General features: G+C 42.9%; 1 protein-coding gene across 2 annotated transcripts in view; it reads right to left on the reverse strand.

Moving 5' to 3' along the window:
- Positions 1-21,540, reverse strand: part of SNX30 (sorting nexin family member 30) — a 50,084-nt gene that overhangs the window by 13,087 nt on the left and 15,457 nt on the right. For both annotated transcript variants that reach the window (XR_001413633.1, XM_014956432.1), the window contains exons 2-6: positions 16,367-16,555; positions 10,027-10,137; positions 5,824-5,982; positions 3,283-3,478; positions 2,418-2,617 (exon numbers count right to left, since the gene is read on the reverse strand). Coding sequence is in view for 1 of the 2 variants with exons in the window: in XM_014956432.1 (XP_014811918.1) it covers positions 2,418-2,617; positions 3,283-3,478; positions 5,824-5,982; positions 10,027-10,137; positions 16,367-16,555 (855 nt within the window). In the remaining variant the exon portion in view is untranslated. The remainder of the gene's footprint in view (positions 1-2,417; positions 2,618-3,282; positions 3,479-5,823; positions 5,983-10,026; positions 10,138-16,366; positions 16,556-21,540) is intronic.

The following is a 21,540-nucleotide window of genomic DNA, read 5'->3' on the forward strand; positions in this document are numbered from 1 at the left end:
TTACAAGCCTCAGTCCGTGATAAATGGGAATGGCACACCATACACAAAGTTGCTACTGGTTTACGCTAAAAAAAGGGGGTAAAATGGAAAAATTCACCCTCAACAGTTTAACACTCCCTTTTGTCCCCAAAGAGATGCAAGCAAGCATGCCATTGGTTAGCTTGAAAAACCACAGTATTCCCCTTCCTTTTGGAATTTAAGCAACTATGTGGAATAGCCCTTAAGTGATTGAGGTTACCAATGCAACAAAAGCCTGGGAGATTTAACAGGTATTTCTACTTTGCATTGCCTCTTGAACCTCAGTCAACAGAAATTTCTTCTCAAATGAACTGCCTCCAGCAATTGCATTCAGCCTCTAGGAGCCTGGAGTTAGTGCAGTAAGCTGGACCTGCACCAGCAGCAGCCAATGATTAACAGGCATCAGACAACGAGATTCAAGGGGCAGGTGTCTTATTTCTCCTTAAGTGCTCAAATCCATCCACTGCAGGCCATTAACAATACACTTCTGAACACAGCTTTAAGTAGCCCTTAATGGCTGACCTGTAAGTGATGAGAAAATTATTGCCTTCCCTTTCACTTGTCCCATATGTGAAAGGAAGCATTTCCTCTGGCATCTCCAGGCAATCTCTTCTCAGGTGCAGATCAATGCATTAATGCTTCAGCAGCTCCTCTGAAAAGCTCTGTACCAAGTATCCCCAGACTTACCACAGCCTAAGCAACACTTAGACTAGTTAAGGTCTCACAGAGAAAAAAATGAAATAAATTTTAACAAGTTGGAAGAAACCAACAAATAGAAAAAAACTCACACACCGCATTTCAGTTATTTGGGGACAGAACTAAACCACTAGTCCCCCATATGAGAAAGGGTTAGCTTGCTTCTCCATTTTCTATTTAGCTGAAACATTTCACCTTAGCCCATTTCTGAAGGAGTTCCAAGAGTTTCCCATCAGCCTCCTTTCTCAAACTGCAAGCCTATGCCATTTGCACACCCCAAAGCTTCCCACTACAACTACATCTCACAAGAGGATCCTTATTTACTGCAGGCCTTTAGAGAGACAACTATTCATGTGGTGCTTGGTTTAAACATGCATTAAAAAGCATTGTCCAGGCACACTGCTGGGGATCACATCACCTGGTAAGCCCTTCCGGCAGTGTTAAGCATAGAGTTCATTTAATATTTTAATATCAGCACTAAATTATGTAAAATGGAGAAGATAAGCCTGAACACCCTGGGTCAAGGCTTCCAGCTACAGCTCAGGGTGTTCCAGCAACACTTGGTGTTAATAGTTCTGTAAATAAAATGCACCTCATTTTTGCTAGGGTCAACACCATGACTATGAAAGCAAAGAGCACACTCAGGGAACTAGTGCAAAGCCTTCTGTAAGACTACTTCATCCAGGCAAGATAGGAGCCATACAACTAGCCATCTGAAGCCAGGAAAAGAAATCTGAAAGTGTTTTAATTCTCAGTTAAAGAAGTACAGGATCACTAAGATTGAGAAGGACTACCATGTTCAGACTGTAGGTTTAAAACAGGCTACTAGATCTCTAAAGGAGTATATACCATAGCCTTGTAATGGTTGTTCCAAATAGGAAGTCCTCAGAAGGAATTTATTAGTTAGTACCCTATAGAGGGACTGCTAATACATATTGTATGATGGGTATGTGGTGAAAAGCTCTAGCAGCTGAATTAGAGTCCTTGGTTTCAGTTTTCAATGCAGTTAACTCAGTGATTCTTTTCCCCATGCAACAGGATTGACTACCAATACCCCTTAACTTCAGGAGAATAAAAAGTGCATTGAAGCAGCTTTTATTACTTCTGCACCAGCAGGAAGATACCAAGTTCTTACAGAGATTAAGAGTCACAGAACAACATCTATAAGCAGTTACTTGGTATGCAGAACTTAACAGAACTTTACAAGAGACACATCCTGCCCAGGTTATGGGGATGAGAGAGGAAGCAGTGTCTGTCATTTGGACACATGGGTCTAAAAAGACACGCAACCCTGCTACATACAACCGACAGAAGCTGCTAATGCTACCTTTTCTGCAGCCACTGACCCAGTAGCAGAGAGCTGAGCCACAACTGACTTTCTAACAATTCAAAGAGAAGAGTCTAGGCAGCCACTATAAAGCACCAGCTGCCACTCCAGCAAAGGAGCAACTCTTCCACACTTTCTGTGCACCTCAGAATTACTGACCTTAGCTTGACTGAATAGCATATAGATAATGCTACCCACGCAGCACCCTAAACATTATCTAGTTTTGTTTTGATTACGAAAACAACCTCCTACTTAATGTATGATTTACTTCCCCACTTTTCCCACCACTAACACTTTTCACTGTTAGAAAGAATGAACTCGCTGCTGTATCATGCAGACACAGTGACAGTGTCTTCTGCCACAGGGCTTGCTTTACCTTCATCGACTCCGAGTACAATATATATTCCCTAAGGACAGGCAGGAAGTCTTCTGTCATGTCTTCACTGAGTTCTTCAAGAGCTGTGCAGCAGTTCCCAATACAGGCAGACACCCCCTCCAGGGGCTCTGATAGCTCAACCTCCAGCCCTCCCCAGGTTGAATAAACAGGTCCATATTCTCGTAGTTCCACCAAGTATTCTGCAAGAGGCAGATGGAAAAGTAGATTAACAGAGTAAGAGCAAGGCACAAGGATCTGCAAGCACTCCCACTAAACAGGAGAAACTAAGCTTGGCAAACATTAACTCCCCCAGGAGACAAGTCTTGTGTCGCGTTTGCATCTTGATAGACAGAGCTCTGTGGCTGCACAGCTGACAGAGCTCTGTGGCTGCACAGCTGACAGGTTCAAGTTGCCTCCTGCTTAACTGACCATTCCTACAAGCTTCCAATAAAGACACTTGCATCTGTGTAGTAGCCAAAGCAATTTTTATTAAAATGTATGTAAAAATTCAGCTCTGCTAAGACAGGTCTGTAAAGGCTACCTTTGTCTAGAAAATCCATCCCTACTTCTCCAGATGAAATCTACAGGTTTTGTCCCCCTCACAAAAGCCTTTCCAAAAATAACTCTAGTAAGAGAGCAGGTTGGTATAACACAAACAGTGACTAAAAAAAGTATTTGGGAAGTTGAGCTAAGATACTCTGTTAGGCTTTGGGCTGGTTTTAAACCAGACATTAGATTTTGCTCTGTGTGTGGCTCATTACAGGCCAGAATCATTGACGCAAGTTGTTTTGGTCAAGCCATCAACCAGAACAAGATACAGAGCACTCAAACTGAAGTATCACAATAGAGCACCTTGTGTCCTTACCCAGCTGTTCCTTGATAATCCGTTGTGCTATTCTGTCAATGGTACCAAGCTTTAGAGAGAATGTGTCTAGGTACTCCCCAATGGCTGCAAACTCCATTGGACGACTTCTTAATTTGTAGCCTCCTGTGACATATTTGACAGACTCCCCCATCTTTGATAGCAATGCCATTCCTTGCTTTTTGTAGGCATTGAGATCCTAGGACATTAAAAAAAAAATATTAGAAAAATATTTCACTTGCATGTTGGAAGAGTACTACAGTGAAAGATACTTTCCAGACAAGATCAAACCTTGTGAAGGCAAGAGATTACATGTGATACATAGCCTTGGACAAAATCTCCCTTTGTACAAGTTGTAAAGCTGAGCATAGTTTCAAGACTACCTCTAGATGGAGATAAGCTATCTAGGAGAACGGTATGAAGTACACTATAAATGAGTGGCCAGACTTTCCCATGTTCTTGTACTCCCACCAGGGAAATAGTAGTATTAACAGCTGTTTCCACCAACACAGCTCATGCCATTCATCCACACACACTTTTAAAGCCATAGCCCACAATACCAGCATTATGCAATGCACCAGCTGGCTCCTATAACCGAGTACAGAGCTACATATTGCGTGCCTATTTGGTCAGCAGCCTCCTCACACCAGTCGTGTGCTCAGAGGGGAAGAGGGAAGAGTGTACACAGAAAAAGCAGAGCATGGGGACAACAGCACAGTTTCTCTACAAGACAGATTCCATGGCTCAGGCTGGGTCAGAGGTAGCCTGGTTAACTGCACTGAAAGTTTAAGCTTCCTGGCTAATGCTTTTCATCTTTGCATAAATGAACATCCGGACAATCTATGTTAACAAAGTTTTTTATCTACAGTCTTCAGGGGATTTCACCTTGACAGCACATCAGAAAAAAAATAGTTTTAGTTAGCCAAAATGCCATCAATTTTGCATTTCACTCCTTCCAGCAGGGGTCCCCATTCGACACCTCAAAACAGGCTTCAGAGCTATAACTAGGTCATGCTGTGCAGCCCGAGGAAGAGATGTTTTCAAACCAAGTAGACTTGAAGAAGTGAAGAATCGAGACATGGTGTTACAGACCATACTAAAAGCTTAACTGTTCTTGGAAAAAGAACACAACAGCCATCTTCAAAATATATGCTACAGTGTTCTTCCCAAGTACTTAAGTAAAACATAAATCTGATTAAAAGAACCTGACATCTTAGCAGCTACTATGATTTTTAATTACATTTGCATTTAAATCCAGTGATTCCTTGACTCATGCCTTCTGCCTGTCCTAAGCATTATCTGCAAGCAGGCATCAGAAAAAGACTTTTGAACTCAAAATTATTTACTCGGTCTCTCAAGCATTATGGTGTGTTATTGGTGCAAAAGTGGAACTTGAAGAAAAGTTGATGTCTCTTTCATCCAGGAGATGGTCTCATGACTTTCTGCAGTAACTAAATTCTCAAGTCCCAGCACACTGAGCTGACTGAACTTGCAATACCGCAAGTTCCAACACTTGAGACAGACAGAAGAACACATGTCCTTTCCCCTCGGGCTCCCTGGATGCTCTGTATTCTCAAGGCAAGCCCTGCCCAGGGCTGAGCATAAAGTCCTTATTCATTTTACAGGGGTGGGAGAAGACAGCCAAACAAGTAAGAAAGTTGATCATCATGCTTTGACAGCTGAAAAGCAAGAACAAACCTATCTGACATTTAAATATTAAGGTGCTAAACAAATTCTGCATTTCCCTCTTGTTTCAGTGGTTAAGTTCACCATGGAGGGGAAATAAAAGGGAACTGGAGATTGAGTCTGACATTACCAGCAAGCAGAGCATGAGCCTGAAGTCAGCTCAAATTAAGTGTCACATTTGAGTGAGCAAGCATAATGTGACATTGGAAAGATGTGCTTTTACAGCTCTATCACTTATCAGGTCAAACCCAAGCATGACTGCAGGTCCTCCTAGTCTTATTTAAAATGCAGTTCAAAAGACAGCCAAACAAAATTGCACTGTTCCCAGATGAGTCACGCAGAAGATGAACATGAAGTTGTTGACTGAGAACAAACAAGAATAAGGTCTTCACACTAGGTAGTGAGGGCAACAAGTGCAAGCAGTATAGAAGACAAAGACAAGAAAAAAGTAATCTGCAAGTTTTTGTGGAAGATAGATCTCTCCTTCTCCCCCACTTCCGTCCTTCCCTAAAAAGGATTTTATGAAGTCTGCAGTTTTCTAAATTCTGAACCTCTCTTGCATCAGAGGAGTAGGTACCAGACACAGGGATACAAAGAAGCAGGTCTGGAGATCTGGATTTGTAAATCTGCAGACCACCTCTCCCTTCAAGCAAAGGGAACCCATACAGCTGTCACACACAGGGGTCTGTCACATACGACATTCAGGGTCCTCAACAACTCAGGTATTTTAGGGGGAGTTCTAACCTGCACATGTAGTTTTATTAATGCCTTTTTACCTTCATTTCAAAAGAGACTGCAAAGGTGCCTGCTCTGCTGTCTCTGCCAATGATGTTTGGTGTTTGGAAGTTACAGGCTTACCTTGGCTGTGAGAAACACGTTGAAGTGCTCATTAAAAGAAAGCACCGGGTGATCAGTTATTCTCTTCAAGAATTTGTCTAATGCTTTCCTCCTGGTCTCCACGAATTCTTCAGAAAAGCGATCGACAACACCCTTTACCACAAATTTCTCAGGAAGAGGCTGTCAGAGACAAACAAACCACACAAGATTCAAAAGACCGAAAACTTACTTCTGGTATTTGGAAACATACAAAGCAATCAAAATCCAGTCTTAGCAGGAACTGAAGTGTTATGTTTGCTAATAGCAACCATACATCAGATGGGATGCAAGCCCTGCTCTGAATTACCCTGGTCTGCCTTAATGCTAGCAATTCTACTGAGTGGTTTCAGCTGAAAGCCACATCAGTGAAGCCCAGACAATACTCATACTACCTACTTCCAGCATAGCTTGGGGTGTTTTCACTGCTCAAGCTCCAGCTCTAAAGGAGATGCCAGGAGAGCTGCACACTATACCCTACAGCAGTGCACACACTCACCCAGTGTGAAGCAAGCCTGTCAGTCCAAGGTAACAACTTGGTCTTTTACCATAGCAAACATTCCTGAGCTTGTCTGTGTAAGTGACAGAAGTCTACCAACACATCTACTCTCATCTTACTCCTATTTCGACTCCACCAGTTCATCTTTGCAGTTCACCTTAACATATAAGCCCAAATCTGCTCCCAGACTTGCTAGTTCTGTGGTCCCTCCTGCTACGCTTAGACACCACACTTCAAAGCACCACTTCAGATGGAAGATAACACTTTAAGGTTGAGCATGGTTAACCTCAGCTCTACCACTAGATTTGCTTTTGCTCTCTTCAGACAGCATGGACTCCAAGGCTAATTTCAGTTTTAAAACCGTGCTTTGCATTTAGTTCTACTTATTTGTTTTATTTAACAGTCCACCCAGATAACCTGCTCACTGTTTGGCTAGCAATGACAACCATTTTCACCCAATTCAGGAATCAGGATTCTCCTCTGCAAAGAGTCTTTGTCACCTGAAATCTGTGACAAAAGCCATTCAAAGAAAAAAAAAACCCACAAACCTCTGTATGCATATGCCTTTCCCACCAAGCCTAGCTGATGTGGGACATACATGCACCTCCTAAAAAAATCCAGCCAGCATGACTTAACTGCAACACAGCTACATTTTGACCACTATATTTAGTTTTTATAATTTAAGACTTGCCTTGTTATGCATAGCATTCAGATCAGTCATTCTAGTTAAACCAGTGTGAGGCACAGTCTAATCAGACTTATTCAGAAGAATAATGCTTAGTGCAGTAGTCTTCAGGGAGGAAGAAACCTTCTTCGCTTACTTTGTAAAGCAGGGACTCCTTGTTTTTAGCAGGGACTCCAAGTCACTAACCCAGGCAGGGGCCTTAGTGCAGTAGGAAAAGCACAAGCTGGAAGACTAAAGAACCCTAGTTCACCCAAACACATGGAGACTGTTGCTGAATAATCACTACAGTTTGAGCATTTGAGACCCCCAGAAGGGTGCAACTCTATTACAGAGACTTCTGCCATTTAGCCTGCTTTTAGCTATAGCAGTAGTTACAGTCCTTCACATTTTAGGCCTTTGGAGGTCCATCCAAAGTAATCAGTAGGCAGAGCTAGCAACTGATACCCTGCTTTAACTGTGTGTTACTTATCTACCTTATAGTCTGCCTTTCCCTGCTGTGACATGCGAGCAGAGCTCACTGCAGTCATAAATGTCTTCAAGTATCCAAACTTTACCATCCAAAGAAAATGTTAGGCTTATCTATCATGTTAGACTTATCTTTCTAGTCTACAGACAGATCTGAGACAATTTTTACTGTTGTTTGCAAGAACAGATTAGAATAAGTCTCAGATCATTTAAAAAAAAAAAGTAAAAATCAGTAATTTAAGAGGTAAAAAGGAACCCATATTCAGTTTAGTTTGGGTTCCTAAGTGTAGTCTATGATGACTTGCTGCACTGAGAAAACACATAATTTGTTACAGAAATGTTTCAGGCAGAGTCACTACAGGAAGATGAAGACAACCCCCTTTCAGTATTTTGTTAGACAGAAGGCCTCCAGGGATTGCAGTATCTCCAGTTACAAATACAGATAACTCTCAGATTGCCTTGAAATATCCTTTCAGAATACACTTGAGTCACAATGCACCTCAAACGGCCTTTAGCTTCTATTCCCCATCGACTTCTAGGCAATAAATACATAAAGCATTCAGCAACCTTCCTGCCATACCACTGCATGGAGAAGATTAATGGGAAATTCCGTAACTGCTAACTTGTGCACAGACACATAAAAGAGGGCAGTGCACCCTTATGCTTCCAGATTTTCTAGAAGAGAGGCACTTAAGAGATTGCCCTGTTCTGCAGCCAGTTTCACGTCCAGTATTAGAGGCACTTGTGCCAAGTTTGCTGTTCTGTGCGCAACAAATTCCAGGTCACAGCAAAGCAACTTGATTCCCTGACTGTGACTCACCTTCTGCTACTAGACTATTATTTATTGCCTTGCAGCCTTCAGGCAGGACTGGCAGCCTGTTAGTACACTCAAGAATCTGTAGAAGCTTAACCTCGATAGTTCCAGCTGTTCAGAGAACAGCAAGGGAGAAAAGAGTGCCTGGGCAGCTAACACATTAATCTCACGTCTCCACCTTACCCCAGCAAGCTCACTCTCTCTTCCCTACCCCTCAGTAAACATACTGGCTGCCAGTTAGTGGTGTCACATGATTTTGTGAAGTATTTCTTATCTTTGAGAGACTGAGCTATTATTTCACTTGGAGGCAAGTCCCAGAGAAATTAAGGACTTAAATAGCTCTCTACCCTGGAACAGCCTAACTGAATGCTTCTCTCAGAGCCTAGTCCTTGCTGAGGGAGGCAGAGCAGAGAAACTCCCCCCCCATCCCAGATGGGCAAGCTAAGGTATGCTAGCAGTGTTGTTATTTCCCAATATTCACCTCCTACAGGCTTTTTTAAATTTCTTTGTTCAAGGGAGCTGCTGGTGGTGATCTTGCAGGCCTCCTACCTTTTCATATCTTCTACAGCATGAAGAACAGACTGCTGAAGATTAGCATCAGCCTCTGTGTCACAAAAAGGTGGTCAGACTGCCAGCTTCAGAGACAAGAATGGGTGCAGCAATTTAGCTAATCTCGTTACAGAATCACAGAATGATATGGAGTTGGAAGGGACCTCTGGAGATCACCTAGTCCGACCCTCCCCACCAGAGCAGGTATTCCTGGCGCAGATTGCCTAGGAACATGTCCAGGTGGGTCTATGAACATCTCCAGAGATGGAGACTCCACCACCTCTCTGGGCAGCCTCTTCCAGGGCTCTGCCACCCTCAAAGTGAAGAAGTTCCTCCTCATCTTTAGATGGAACCTCTTGTGCTCAAGTTTGTGCCCATTGCCTCTTGCCTGTCACTGGGCACCACTGAAAAAGGACTGGTCCCATCTTCTTGACACCCACCCTTTAAGTATTTACAGGCATTGATGATATCCCCACTCAGCCTTCTCTTCCCCAGACTAAAGAGTCCCAAGTCCCTCAGCCTTTCTTCATAAGAGAGATGCCCCAGGCCCCTAATCATCTTTGTAGCCCTCTGCTGTACCCTTTCCAGCAGTTCCCTGTTCTTCTTGAACTGGGAAGCCCAGAACTGGACACATTACTCCAGATGGAATAGCTAAACTTCTGCCTATTGAAGGCATGCCATAGCTACCAAGCCAGAGGCTAAGATTCTTAAGTGTGTGCTATTGAATGTGAGCACAAATAGTTTTAAAACATTCTCTTTAAAATCAGCTCAAATGGCCATCTTGAAAACTGACTGAGATTAGGACTTGAAGTATACCAGTGTGGCTTTTCATAAGCCTCAGACACTCAGAAATGTAGATGTAATAATTGAGCAAACAGATGAAGCATATTCCATCTGTACCACAACAAATGTCGTCACCTTGCAGTCCCTACAGGAGGCTGCCAAAACTCACACCTCAGGTATGCCACCCAAGAAGAGTCTAAGCTTCATAATCAGTCAAGAATGGGAAGCTATTCCCACTCCACTAGAAGAGTATTAAGTACCATACTTAAATCTAAACACTACAAGAGTATGAAATACTGTATTTAAATCTAAAGGGACATATCACCAAAATACCACCCTTGCAAGACAAGATACAGAACAGTCCTTAATAGCAGATTCTTGCTTACTACCTACGGGAATGAGATGTGTTGGCTGAGACTCTTCCAGCTTGTTTCTCAACCAGTCGAAGTCTTGGTACCGCCGGCGGACAGAATACTCTGGCAAATCAAACTCTGCTCTCGTGGTCTGGAAAAGAAGAACAGGATATGCTCAGTCTGCACCAAAACCTCCCACTTCAGAGTGTAGCAGCAAATGCAGCACAGCTGTCCCTGGTATGGGTGAGGCCAGATAGGCCTTGCTTGGGGACTCCATCCCCAAAATCATGTTTGCAGCCAGCATAAGAGAAGGATCCTCTGGCCTTTAAGGCACTGAGAAAGACAGCAATTTGAAAAGTGGTTACTTGGAGCTTATGTGTTCCTGAAATTTATTCAAACTTCATTACATGTTCTGCTCAGATAAAATTTATGGGAGTCGTCTGGTGGAGATGAGAGTGCTGTGCACCATGTTAATCTTTTGGCAATTACAAGTTTGCGGAAAAGGCTGTATGAAATCTTCATTCCAAGGACAAGACTACTTTAGCCAACAAGAATTAAAAGCAAACATAGTCAATGATTTGTTTACTCTATGAGGTGCATTAACCATGGGTGAAAAAAAACATTTCACCACTGCCCTGTATTCCAGAAGTGACAGACTAATTAAACTCCTTCAAGGGTAAAAGATTAGAACATAAGCCATCACTAGATTTGTGAAGCCATCACTTTGATTTCTGAGAGGAACAGATGAGTTTGCTTACATTAAGTTTGTATATACCCGATTAGAGGTATCAGTACACTAAGTTAAATCTTTACAGTTTTCATTCTTCTGCACAAGGAATAAAACTTGCCATTACAAGTTTGAGACAGAAGGTAAATATGAAGAGAAACTTCTGGCAAATGTTTTATCCAGTCGTCCAACAGTCCATAGCCTGGAAAGCTGACTGCATGGGGCTGCTTGCACAGCACATATTGCAACTGCCTAAAAGCTCAAAGAAAACTGTGCACCAACTAGGAGTCTCTGCTACAGAGCCTGGTATTGTGGTAGCCCTCACTGGAAGAGAGATGGCCCTTATCATTATGTCCCACTGAGAAGCACAGCTCACAGAGAAGCCCAGAGTGCTCTATTTAGTTACCTGCAGCATCAAGACCATCTTGCAATGAAGGTGATGCTGCAGCACCAGCACACTACATGTCTACAGCGAGACATCAAAACCACTGCGTTGTGGGGAACACACCAGCTCTCCTAGCTTCCAACAAGCATCAAAGTCCAGCACCATGTTGCTTTGCTACTCTTATCCCCTACAAACACCTGCTCATTTCCAGCAGAGATTTAGTATTTAGTTCCAGACTGACAGCAACTGCCCCATATTTGGAGAGCAAAATAGCAGCCTTTAAAAGCATGGATGTGTCTTCACTTGCCCCCTGGATGGATCCAGCTCCAGTGACTGCACATCACTGCCACCAATCCTTACTGAGGATCCTATACAAGTTCTATGCCAGAAATCTCTTACTAGGGAGAAGTGAGCAGCCTTAACACACTATCAACAGAACAGCAGCTTTAGTATACTATGAACAGCATGCTGGTGTGATATGATGTATTAAATGGCTTGCTTTCTAGAACAGGAAGGCACAGAGTGACCGTAAAGAAGAAATCAAGCTCACCTCCTCCCTCCTTTGACCTGCTAGCCATGGTAAGAGATATACACATTAGTCCACAGATTAACATAATGAGTGCTCACCAGTGGAGCAGTTGTACTTGTAGATGAGGAACTACCAAGACCTAGATACCCACTGCAGCTTTGCACTTTACTCAGCTACACCTCAGAGTAACAGCTTATCCAACGTGTTAGAGTGTCACACTACAAATGAAACTTCTGAGACTTCGTATGAACCATTTTCACTTGTTTTGAGTAAGAAATGGTGAGACATCACACTAGAACAAGATAATTCACACACATGTAGACAGCCCTCATCAGCCAATGGTGCTGATTGTTTTGTTCTGTTAATAGGGCAGCTATAACCTGAGCCTTGCAGGAGACAACCTGAAATTAAAAAAAAAAGTAACAATTTAGTAAGGAGAGCTTTTGTGAACTGGCTGTCACTGAGGAAAGACTTCTTAAAAGATCTGACAATGAGTGAATGAGAGTAATCAGTATGCATACACACTACTGTGTCTTATCCTGTAGCAATAGGATGAAGGTAAAGGCTGTCATCTGTTAGTGCTGAGAACCTTATTAACCTATATTCTGCTAACTGTTAAGGAAAACTGTATAGGTACTATTTAGTCTAGAAGCAGGAAAGCAGAATAAGTCCCAGTACACAAACTTTACAGTTATTACTCATCTCTAGTAAACTGCTCCTGCTGCCTTTATATCACAAGCAGGTTTGCAAAGTTTTCCATATACCAGGTTCTGTTCCTCAGAGAGAAGCAAATGAAAATACATCATAGTCAAGAGCATTTCAGTGTTCGCTGTACAGGCTGTCAAATCTAGACAGCCAATAAGCTCTTCAAGAGTATTTGGACTGAACATAAGGGCCCTTCAAGGTTTTAACAACACTTCAATAATGCTGAAAGAATTTGGATCTCAGATCAAACTGTTCATTAGCTTAGCACAAGTTATTTTTTCCAGACTGCACACAAAAGGGAAGAAGGTCTTGCCACTGTCCAGGGACAGTAAGTGAAATGTCTGCATTTTTGACACAGTTGAATTCCCCCTGCTTTCCCAGTAGGATTCATAAGTCTCATATTGCAAGGACACAGGTCTCTCCCAAAGGAAGCTGAGAAACTTGTGGCAGATCTCAACCTCCTAAAAATAATGGGCAAGACAGTTCCAGGGATTTATTGAAGACTCCAGCACAGTTCCACTAAGTCAGCACTGCAGTATTCTGGGCTCATATTTACTTGTTGGAAAGCAGGCAGGGTTACAGAAGCTTTTACCTCTGTTTTTGGAATAGTTTTGACTTAAGGCAATCACCAAGTCTTGGTCTTGTGTAAGGCTTTCTTGAGATGAAAAGTGTCTTTTTTGAGAGGATTTCGCAGCCAAATCTTAAGCTAGCCTGTGATGACTACATGAAAGTATTTCTGTATCCTAGTTCTAGCCTTTTATCACTACACCTGATTGCAGATTCCCCTCCATGTTACTATTTATCTGGGAAAAATCTTCAACTAGAAAAAGAAGAGAATGGCGGAGGGGGGAAGGGATCAAAGTTGGTGTTCTTAGCAGTTCTTCCAAATTTTGTTTGCCTCAAGTAGTTTAATCCCTGTGAAAAAGATCATCGCACTTAGACCTGCTCCTCTCTAGAGATTTAGCTGTTCCACGTGCTCAGGTAATCTACCCAATGCATGCAGTGGAAGCAGAAGAAGGAGGACAGGAAAAAGAAAACAAGACCCCCACTTCAGTGCCAACTGGTGTGAAAGCCTCTCCCTTCAAGCCCACAGAGAAACTGCATGACTCTCAGGAATGGCACACAGCTAGCTGCTCAGACTTCCATGGGGAAAGGCACATAAGGCAACCTTGCTGTCCTAGAAAGCATACAAAAGTGAAGTTAGAAGTATACTTACTTCTGTTTCCCTCAGGAGAGATGACTACATAATGTAAGGGTAAGCTTTATTTCCCACCCCTCCCTCCTCAGAAACATCTGCTTGACAAAATCCCTCTAGTGTGCGCATCAGTCTATCTGAAGAGTACAAAGGTGTATCATCTAGAAAACCCAAGATACTTCAATCATTGCAGCCACGACCAATTAAGTTCCAGCCCAGGTCTCACCCACCTTACTAGTTTCACTAGCCTCCCTGTATAAGAGAGCAGGGTATGAAACAAATCGAGATAGCCAGGTCTGAATCACTGTTACCATTATTTTGATGATTCCCATAATGTTCTTTAAATGCATTCATCCAGAAGACAGGCTGGGGAATGCTACCTAGCTCTTACTAGAAAGCTGTGAAAGCAGGGGCACAAGCAGGACCAAGTAAACTTCTAAGCTTTCTTCTCAGCTTCCATGCAAGACATTGTTTTGGACCAAATGCTTTGGACCCTTCCTCAGCCACCACCACCTGTTGACAAAAGCATCAGTACATGAGAAATCTGGAGCACATTGCAAAACTCCTTTTTCTTGCTGTTAGGATAAAGGACCTTTTTAAAGAAATAAAAAAATACACACAACACAAAAACAAGACTGTGGTCAGATTACACTTGTGCCTATGGTGATGTCCCGTCACAGCCACAAGCACGTTACAGCACTAGCAATCACATTCCCCTCTCCTACCTAGTGATGTTACTTTTCAAAGCAAGAAAGTCTTCAGCATAACTCATTCTAGGACCTACATTTATCCAAACCTTTGAGGTTCCAGTTGCATTCTTCAGTGGAGGAAAAAAAAAAGCAGCCACCCCTGCACCTCCTCATCCAGAGCCAGAGAGACCCTTTCAGCCCTTTATGGGTCCCAAATGCGAGGCTGCAAGGGAGATGGTGGGAAGGTACAGCCTTACACTGATGGCAAGAGCAAGATCTGCTGTAGAACTTTGACCTACAACCTGAAGGTGCAAGCATCACTCAGCACCATCTAGGGATTGTTCCTGTGCAGCTTTTTGGCTGTGTTTAATTACAGCTTTCAGCTACAATGGCTGATTAGGCAATTAGCTTGGCATTGAAGAGGCCTTGTCTGTATGTCAAGAATGAGTCAGACCATTAAGACTGTTAGTCTTCCAAACACTTTTTTTTAAGCAATGGTAGATAGTGGTAGATGTGCTGACCCTAGAAGTTAGCCAGAAATTTACAGGAATAGTAAACTCAAAGAGGTGAGGCTTTCACAGTGATTGATAAGAATAAATTATGCACTGTTTCACAATAGTATTGTAATGCTATAATATAGCGGATTTACGTGTTTCAGTAAGATCCAAAATAAAACAAGTGTTAACAGACAGGTAGGTAGATACACAAAATCAGAAGTACAGGAAAAGGTTTTTCATTTTAAAAAGACGCTGTTGGGAAACATGTCTGATCTAAATACAGTAAATACCTTACCCATGTTCCAGAGTTTTGCTTTAAGAAGGAAAGGAATCTGTATGAACACAAGTTTCCAAGCAGAGGAGCATTATTAGGGTGCCACTGCTTTGAGATATTTTATCTTGACAAAATAATCAGGTCTTACTTTCAGGTAGAAACAAGTTTAGCCAATTTTAGCCATTGACCTGTGGAAAGTTGTGTTTCCTGTTCCTTCAAATCATGTAAACAAGTTGCTCCAAGTAGAAGAGATCTCCACAATACCTCTTGGCATTTTCTCGTCTTAACATACAGCGTTTCTTGCAAGAGTAAGACACCCAGAGCAACAAAGAGTAACAGGACTATGATAAAAGTGTGCAGTATGAGGTAGCTACTATTTTCGAAAAAACACACTTTAACCTGTGCATCCTGAAAGAGGAAGTTTGGAGTAGGCATTTGGGGGGAAAAAACAGAAGTGTCTGTGGCCTGTAAAGGCTTCCTTATCTCAAAGAAAAATATTCTCTCCAGTATAGAGTGCCATTTAAGTAGGCCAGAGGAATGTTAGTCCTTCTAGACAAGTGGATCAAGCATATTTCTAGTGAAATTAGTGAACACTTTTTGCCTTAGGTAACTGCAAGTGCCCAAAACAGATGTCAACATCACCTAGGAGCTGATGCTAATGAGAATGAGCTAGTTAACAGAAATCAACCTTTCAGTTGTGAGTGGACTTTTCAGACCACTTTTCTTATTAGTATAATTAGACGGCATTAATACTTGAACTACAACACACACCAAAAAAAATCTCTAGCATATTTCTTTTGGTAGGCAGTAGCGTTCTTAGTTTTAGCAGCAGCTATACAGCCTTCTGTACCAACCAACAACTGCATGGAAGCTAGTTTACAGCTGGGGATCAAGAATATGATTTAGGTAAGTGGCTGACAGCGGAAGTGTGGTAAACACTTAAAGCAACAAGCTTAAAGCTTTTCAGAGAGGAACAGACACAGAATGTGAGATGCTTAACAGTGAACCAACAAGGCACATTCCCCTTCAGGGAAGGTAACTCAAACCAAATGGGTGTCAGGTTACTTTATATGCACTAACTTTCAAGTTAATGAAAGAAACTGGCCTTGCAAGTTTACAAACAGTTCTGTTTAAGAGTCAGAGACAAAAATCTAAGCTGAGACATTGAGAGTTTTGCATAGTTTCGTATACTGAAGTTGTAACAGTTCTGCCAAGACAAATCACACCTCCAGCATATTCACAAAGTACTGAAAGGCACTAAGCTCTTGTCTTTAACAACCAACTTAAAGAAAATACAACACAAGGCACAGGCATCCAGAATATATCCTAAATAACTCCCGAAGAAAAAAGCACTAGGAGAGGTGAATGTTACTTTGTACCTTTGTTGTAACCCTGTAGGTAATATATGTCTCCATCGTGCACACGTGTTTTTTGGGATCATCAACAGTAACAAAGAGGTCTCTGGTTTCCCCATCCAAGTCATCATCCAGCTGCAGTCTGTTGAGGAGAGATGAAGAGGAGGCTGGGCTAGAAGTGTCCACAGGCGTGCCATTGGGTAGACTGAGATCCTGTATCGGAGAGGAAAAAACAGAAAGTTTTCAATAAGTGAACAGATTCACTATAATGCAGAATATTCTCAAAGACGCCACTTGCAATAAATAGCGCTTTACACTAATATATTACAAGGGCTATTTACTTCAGCAGCTCCAAAGGATCTCCCTTCTCTAGGACACCTGGGCAGCCCCCTGAGGTCTGGACTTTGAGTATCAGGATGTTCTACTGTTCCACAAGTTGCAGAGAAAGCACATTGCCACTGTACCTCTCCCTAGCGTGGCGCAACCTGGCTTCCATTCACGAGGAAGCAGAAGTGCTGCTGAACCAACTCAGACGCTGAAAGCAAAACAGCTAGGCAAATCAGGAGACCTACTTATAAGACAGGCTCCAGGCAAAGTGGCAACAGTTCAGTTGGCTGGAATGCAGTCAGTCTTTGCACCTGGAGACTCCCATAGTAGAAGAAGGAGAACTTCTGTCAGAGGCTTTCGATCTAGTCCATTAACTTCCAAACACTTCAAACAGCAGTCAGAGGCTGAACTGCCACCACTGCACCATAGGACAGTCACAGATCATAGACTCACCGAATCACAGAACGATATGGGGTTGGAAGGGACCTCTGGAGATCACCTAGTCCCATCCCCTTGCCAAACCAGGTCCTCCTAGAGCAGGTTGCACAGAAATGTGTCCAGGCAGGTTTTGAATGTGTCCAGAGAAGGAGACTCCACCATCTCTCTGGGCAGCCTGTTCCAGGGCTCTGCCACCCTCAAAGTGAAGAAGTTCCTCCTCGTCTTGAGATGGAACCTCTTATGCTCAAGTTTGTGCCCATTGCCTCTTACCTGTCACTGGGCCACCACTGAAAAAGGACTGGTCCCATCTTCTTGACACCCACCCTTTAAGTATTTACAGGCATTGATGATATCCCCACTCAGCCTTCTCTTCCCCAGACTAAAGAGTCCCAAGTCCCTCAGCCTTTCTTCGTAAGAGTGATGCCCCAGGCCCCTAATCATCTTTGTAGCCCTCTGCTATACCCTCTCTGGCAGTTCCCTGTCTCGTGGACTGGGGAGCCCAAGTTCAAGACTCCAGCACCACTGTCCATGCACACCTCCCTTTTGGAATCCCAAGGCTGATGAAAACACTGTGTTTTGCTTCTAAATCTCCTCATTCCCATCCTCCCAACAACAAGAGTATCATTCAGTGCCTAGGGAAGATAGGCTAAAAGAATCAGCAAGTGTCTATATTAGGAAGAGACTCACAAGGGTTTGGGAAGCCTGTAATTCCTTGAAACTGAGTCAGTATCAGGAAAAAAAAAACACACACAAAAGAGAAAAAACCAAAACCCAAACTTCATAGCCAACTTGGTACATTCCCACACCTTCAAATACCGCACTTTGACACAGACCAAATACTTCCTACGGCTACTGGTTACTGCAGTTTGCATAAATATCACAGCAACTTCACATGTGTTCTCTGCTCTGGTTTTGCAGCAAAGGGAGCTGACAGCATGTGACAAGTTGTACAATATGCAGGAAAATCTGACAACAGTATTAGGAAGTCCCAAAGAACCATGGCTCTTCTTTTCAGAGGAGGGGAGGCTTTTTGTTTGAACTGGTAGCATAAGAATAGATTTATCTACAGAGTGCTTCCCTTGCAAGGGCAAAGGTTCCTCTAGTTGCCAGACAGAGAAATATCACTACAGCTAAGCAGCATATTAACAAGTGTTTTAGTTTTAGAATTAGCCTCAGCTTCACATAGTCTTTAAGAGGCCAAATGAGGACTGTAACCTTCGCAAAGCAATCCTGTTTAGGTAAGATTCTCTTTGTCCATCAGTACTCTTTATGCAATTGTGGTTTATGTTCCAGCTGGACGTGGGTAGTCGCCATCCTCGATAGAAGCCCTCCTTTGTTCAAGGGTTCAGAATTACAGGCAAGAGCTTCAAGTTAAAGCTTGTTACAAGGGTCTGCCTTTGACAATGGCTAAGAACAGGGCTAAGATCCTACCAGTCACAAACCCATCATGTCAGTAGTGGGATTTTTATAGACTGTTCTCTACCTGTTGCAGTCCTGCAGAACTGTCATAGTACTGCTTTTCACCCCAAGGAATGCCTTATGAAGTAGGGAGAATAATGCTTTAGCCTAGATATTTTGGAAAAGGGTTGGTCTGAACTATTGTCTACTAACAGAGAGCCGAGATGGATTCTCCCAAATAATCCTCAGAAGTGGTTGCCAACAGATGAAAGAATTCAGATTTAACTGGCAAGTGAGCAAGAATTGGAAGGTGGGCACTCAAATGCTCTCTTAAGAGGGCAAAAGAGCAGGATGAGCATGGCACAGCTTGCCAGCTCATACATGAGGAAGACAGCTTGAGCTACACAAGCATCTGGCTCAGACTCAACATAGCAGGAGCGTGAACAACAGGAAGAAGCAAGGCTACAATAACTCAGCTGATAAGGAGTTCTGTTGGAGCTACACAAACAGAGTAAGCAGAAGACAGGATAAGATTAGCAACAGGAGATGGCTTCAGAAAATCTGCAGTTCAGCTAGACGGGAGAATTCAGCTGCAAAAAAAATATTTGGCTGTAAAGAGCAAAGCAAACCCTGGGACACCGCAGTAGCTGTAGACAAATCTGTTCTTGTTTTCAAAAAGAAAAGACAGCTCTTCATTGCCCATGTGCAATAAGCATTAGTATAGAACAAGTTGTGCCAGAACTACAGCCAGTCAGTATGGAAATTAATTAACTTGTGGAAACAGCTTAAGCCTGGTTGCACAGGAGATCTCAAAAGCTTTAACAAAACCCTTCCAAAAGAGAGCTTGAAGAATATGACAGGATTTGCTTAAAACATGAAAACTCTGCATCAGGGTGTCAGAACAACTGCAGGAAGGATCAAAGATGGAGCTTGTAGCCACTTGAAGTTAGCAACTTTTCCTCACCAGTTCTGTTAGGAGACAACAATATCATAATAGCACATCTTGCTCTTTTTCAGCAGGGTAGGGATTTCTGAAGGTGGGAATCCACTTCAATCTACTTGAGTGTATTCTTGCAGGTCATGCATCCTGTGGAATGTCTCAGGTCTTAAAGTAAAGGCTGTAATAGCTTTGCCTGATCTCAGCCTTGGAAGAGAGACACCCCAGATCTAGAAGTAAAGCTTCTAGACCAACTCTGGTTAGGAGCAGGGGGGCTGCTAGCTGCAGTAGGGGGAAAGGACAGAAGATGCCTACACTGAAAGCACTGCTGTGCTATACTGCCTCGGCTGTGATTGCAGAACCCTCCCCTGGCAGTCACAGCTGGCATCACGCCCTGCTACTTGGCTAGTTTTCAGTGGCTGGAAGGCCAAGTGAGAAGCTAACTATTTGCCCTTCTCAAAGGGTGGAGCCTCCTAGCTAACTGCACAAGGAACAATACTGAACCTTCGTTTAACAGTAGGCAGGATCAGTTTGCTGAAGCCTTATGCTATTGCTAGAAAGAGGTAGTCTCTGAAGTGTCACAGCAGATGGCCTAGCAATCTAAGTTGTCCCAGGCTATAATCCTTTCAGTGGAGCACGTCCTCATCACGTTAGCTGGCACTGGCTTTCTTCTATGGGACTTGGATTTTTTTTTTTTTTGCAGTTGGGGAAGCAAGACTGCATCATCTGTTCTAGTCTCCTTTTACTACAGAAAAGAGGAGAGAGTCCTGCAGAGCCTATCAGGAAAGGAGATCGGCAGCCATCTGCATTTCTACTTGTCAGTGTAGTTATCATACTCACAAGCATTTGAAATACTGACTAGTATTAGTTGTTTTATATAACAAGAAGTCTGACTTCAGTGCCAGGGACTCCTGCATCGGCTTCACCTTTAGTGCACCAAGTAGCTGCTCATCCCCCATTTGAAGTACCTATCTGCATGATCAGATAGCAGCACAGTCCAAGTCCCTGCAGGTATCTGCTGCTCACTAAGCTCTTCACAGAACAAAAAGCTTTTTCCTCACATCACCTGTTACTCACAGTAGTCAGCCTGCCATGATCCTGAGCAGTCCCACAGAGGGGAGAAGGGGAGGCTGCTTCTGGCTGCCAGGCAGATGGAATGGAGGACAGGTTCTGTCAAGACATTCTTCAAGTCCTAGAGAGTATCCACGAAGACTTCCTCAAGTTTCAAAGCTTTTTCTAAAGTAAAGAGCAAAGATCCTTAGCCTCTGCCACTCCTCAGGAAGTCTCAGAGCTTTATCACCTGCTGAAGCAGGTCAGGTGAAGGTCTAGCAAGGTCTGGAACACAACCTATGGCAGAAATAGTGCGGCATTCAGATTGTTGATCTACTGGTTAAGTACAAGGCTTTTGTGCACAACCACCTAAAGGCAGACTATTCACCCATTCCTATGGGGTTTGTAGGATTCCTCAGGACATCCAAATTTACAGGTTCATGAAATCAGGTGACTCCAGCAGCACACCTCTGGTATCCTATAGCGCAGGGCAAGCAGCAACTGCCTGTGTTGGAAATGCGTGAGCCCTGCCAACTATGTAGGCTGCTATCTGGTAAGGAAGCAGCTTCACATTCATTTGTTGTATTATGCAGTCCAAACATCTTGACTAGTTAGCTTGTCCAGAAACAGATATTAAATCTATCAAAAAGTTCATTTCATCCAAATTTAAAATTCAGCTGAATTTTATAAACTTGAAGTCCGCATGTGAGATGCAAAATGAGTTGGGAAATATCCAGCTGATGTCATCTACTCCCTCCTTCATTCTCCCAGAAGATTTTCCAAGACTCTGGATTTACAGAGCAGCTTGATCCACATGAAGTAAAACCTCAGGAGCTTGGTATTCAGTCTTCTGGACGGCAGCCTCCCCAACAGAGTAGTACACACCAGAAAAGGTATCCAGGAATCAACCCTTGAAAGCTAAAAAAAGGTCTAAAATTCTGTAGGTATTGGCCTATCAAGTGAAGATATCACGCAGTCTTCTGACGAGTTAAGTGTATCTAGTCAATACTGCAGCTTTTAAAAATTTAAGGTTAATTTTCACTTATCA

The sequence above is a fragment of the Calidris pugnax genome, unplaced genomic scaffold (genome assembly GCF_001431845.1).
Source record: "Calidris pugnax isolate Ruff unplaced genomic scaffold, ASM143184v1 scaffold262, whole genome shotgun sequence".
Classification (NCBI taxonomy): domain Eukaryota; kingdom Metazoa; phylum Chordata; class Aves; order Charadriiformes; family Scolopacidae; genus Calidris; species Calidris pugnax.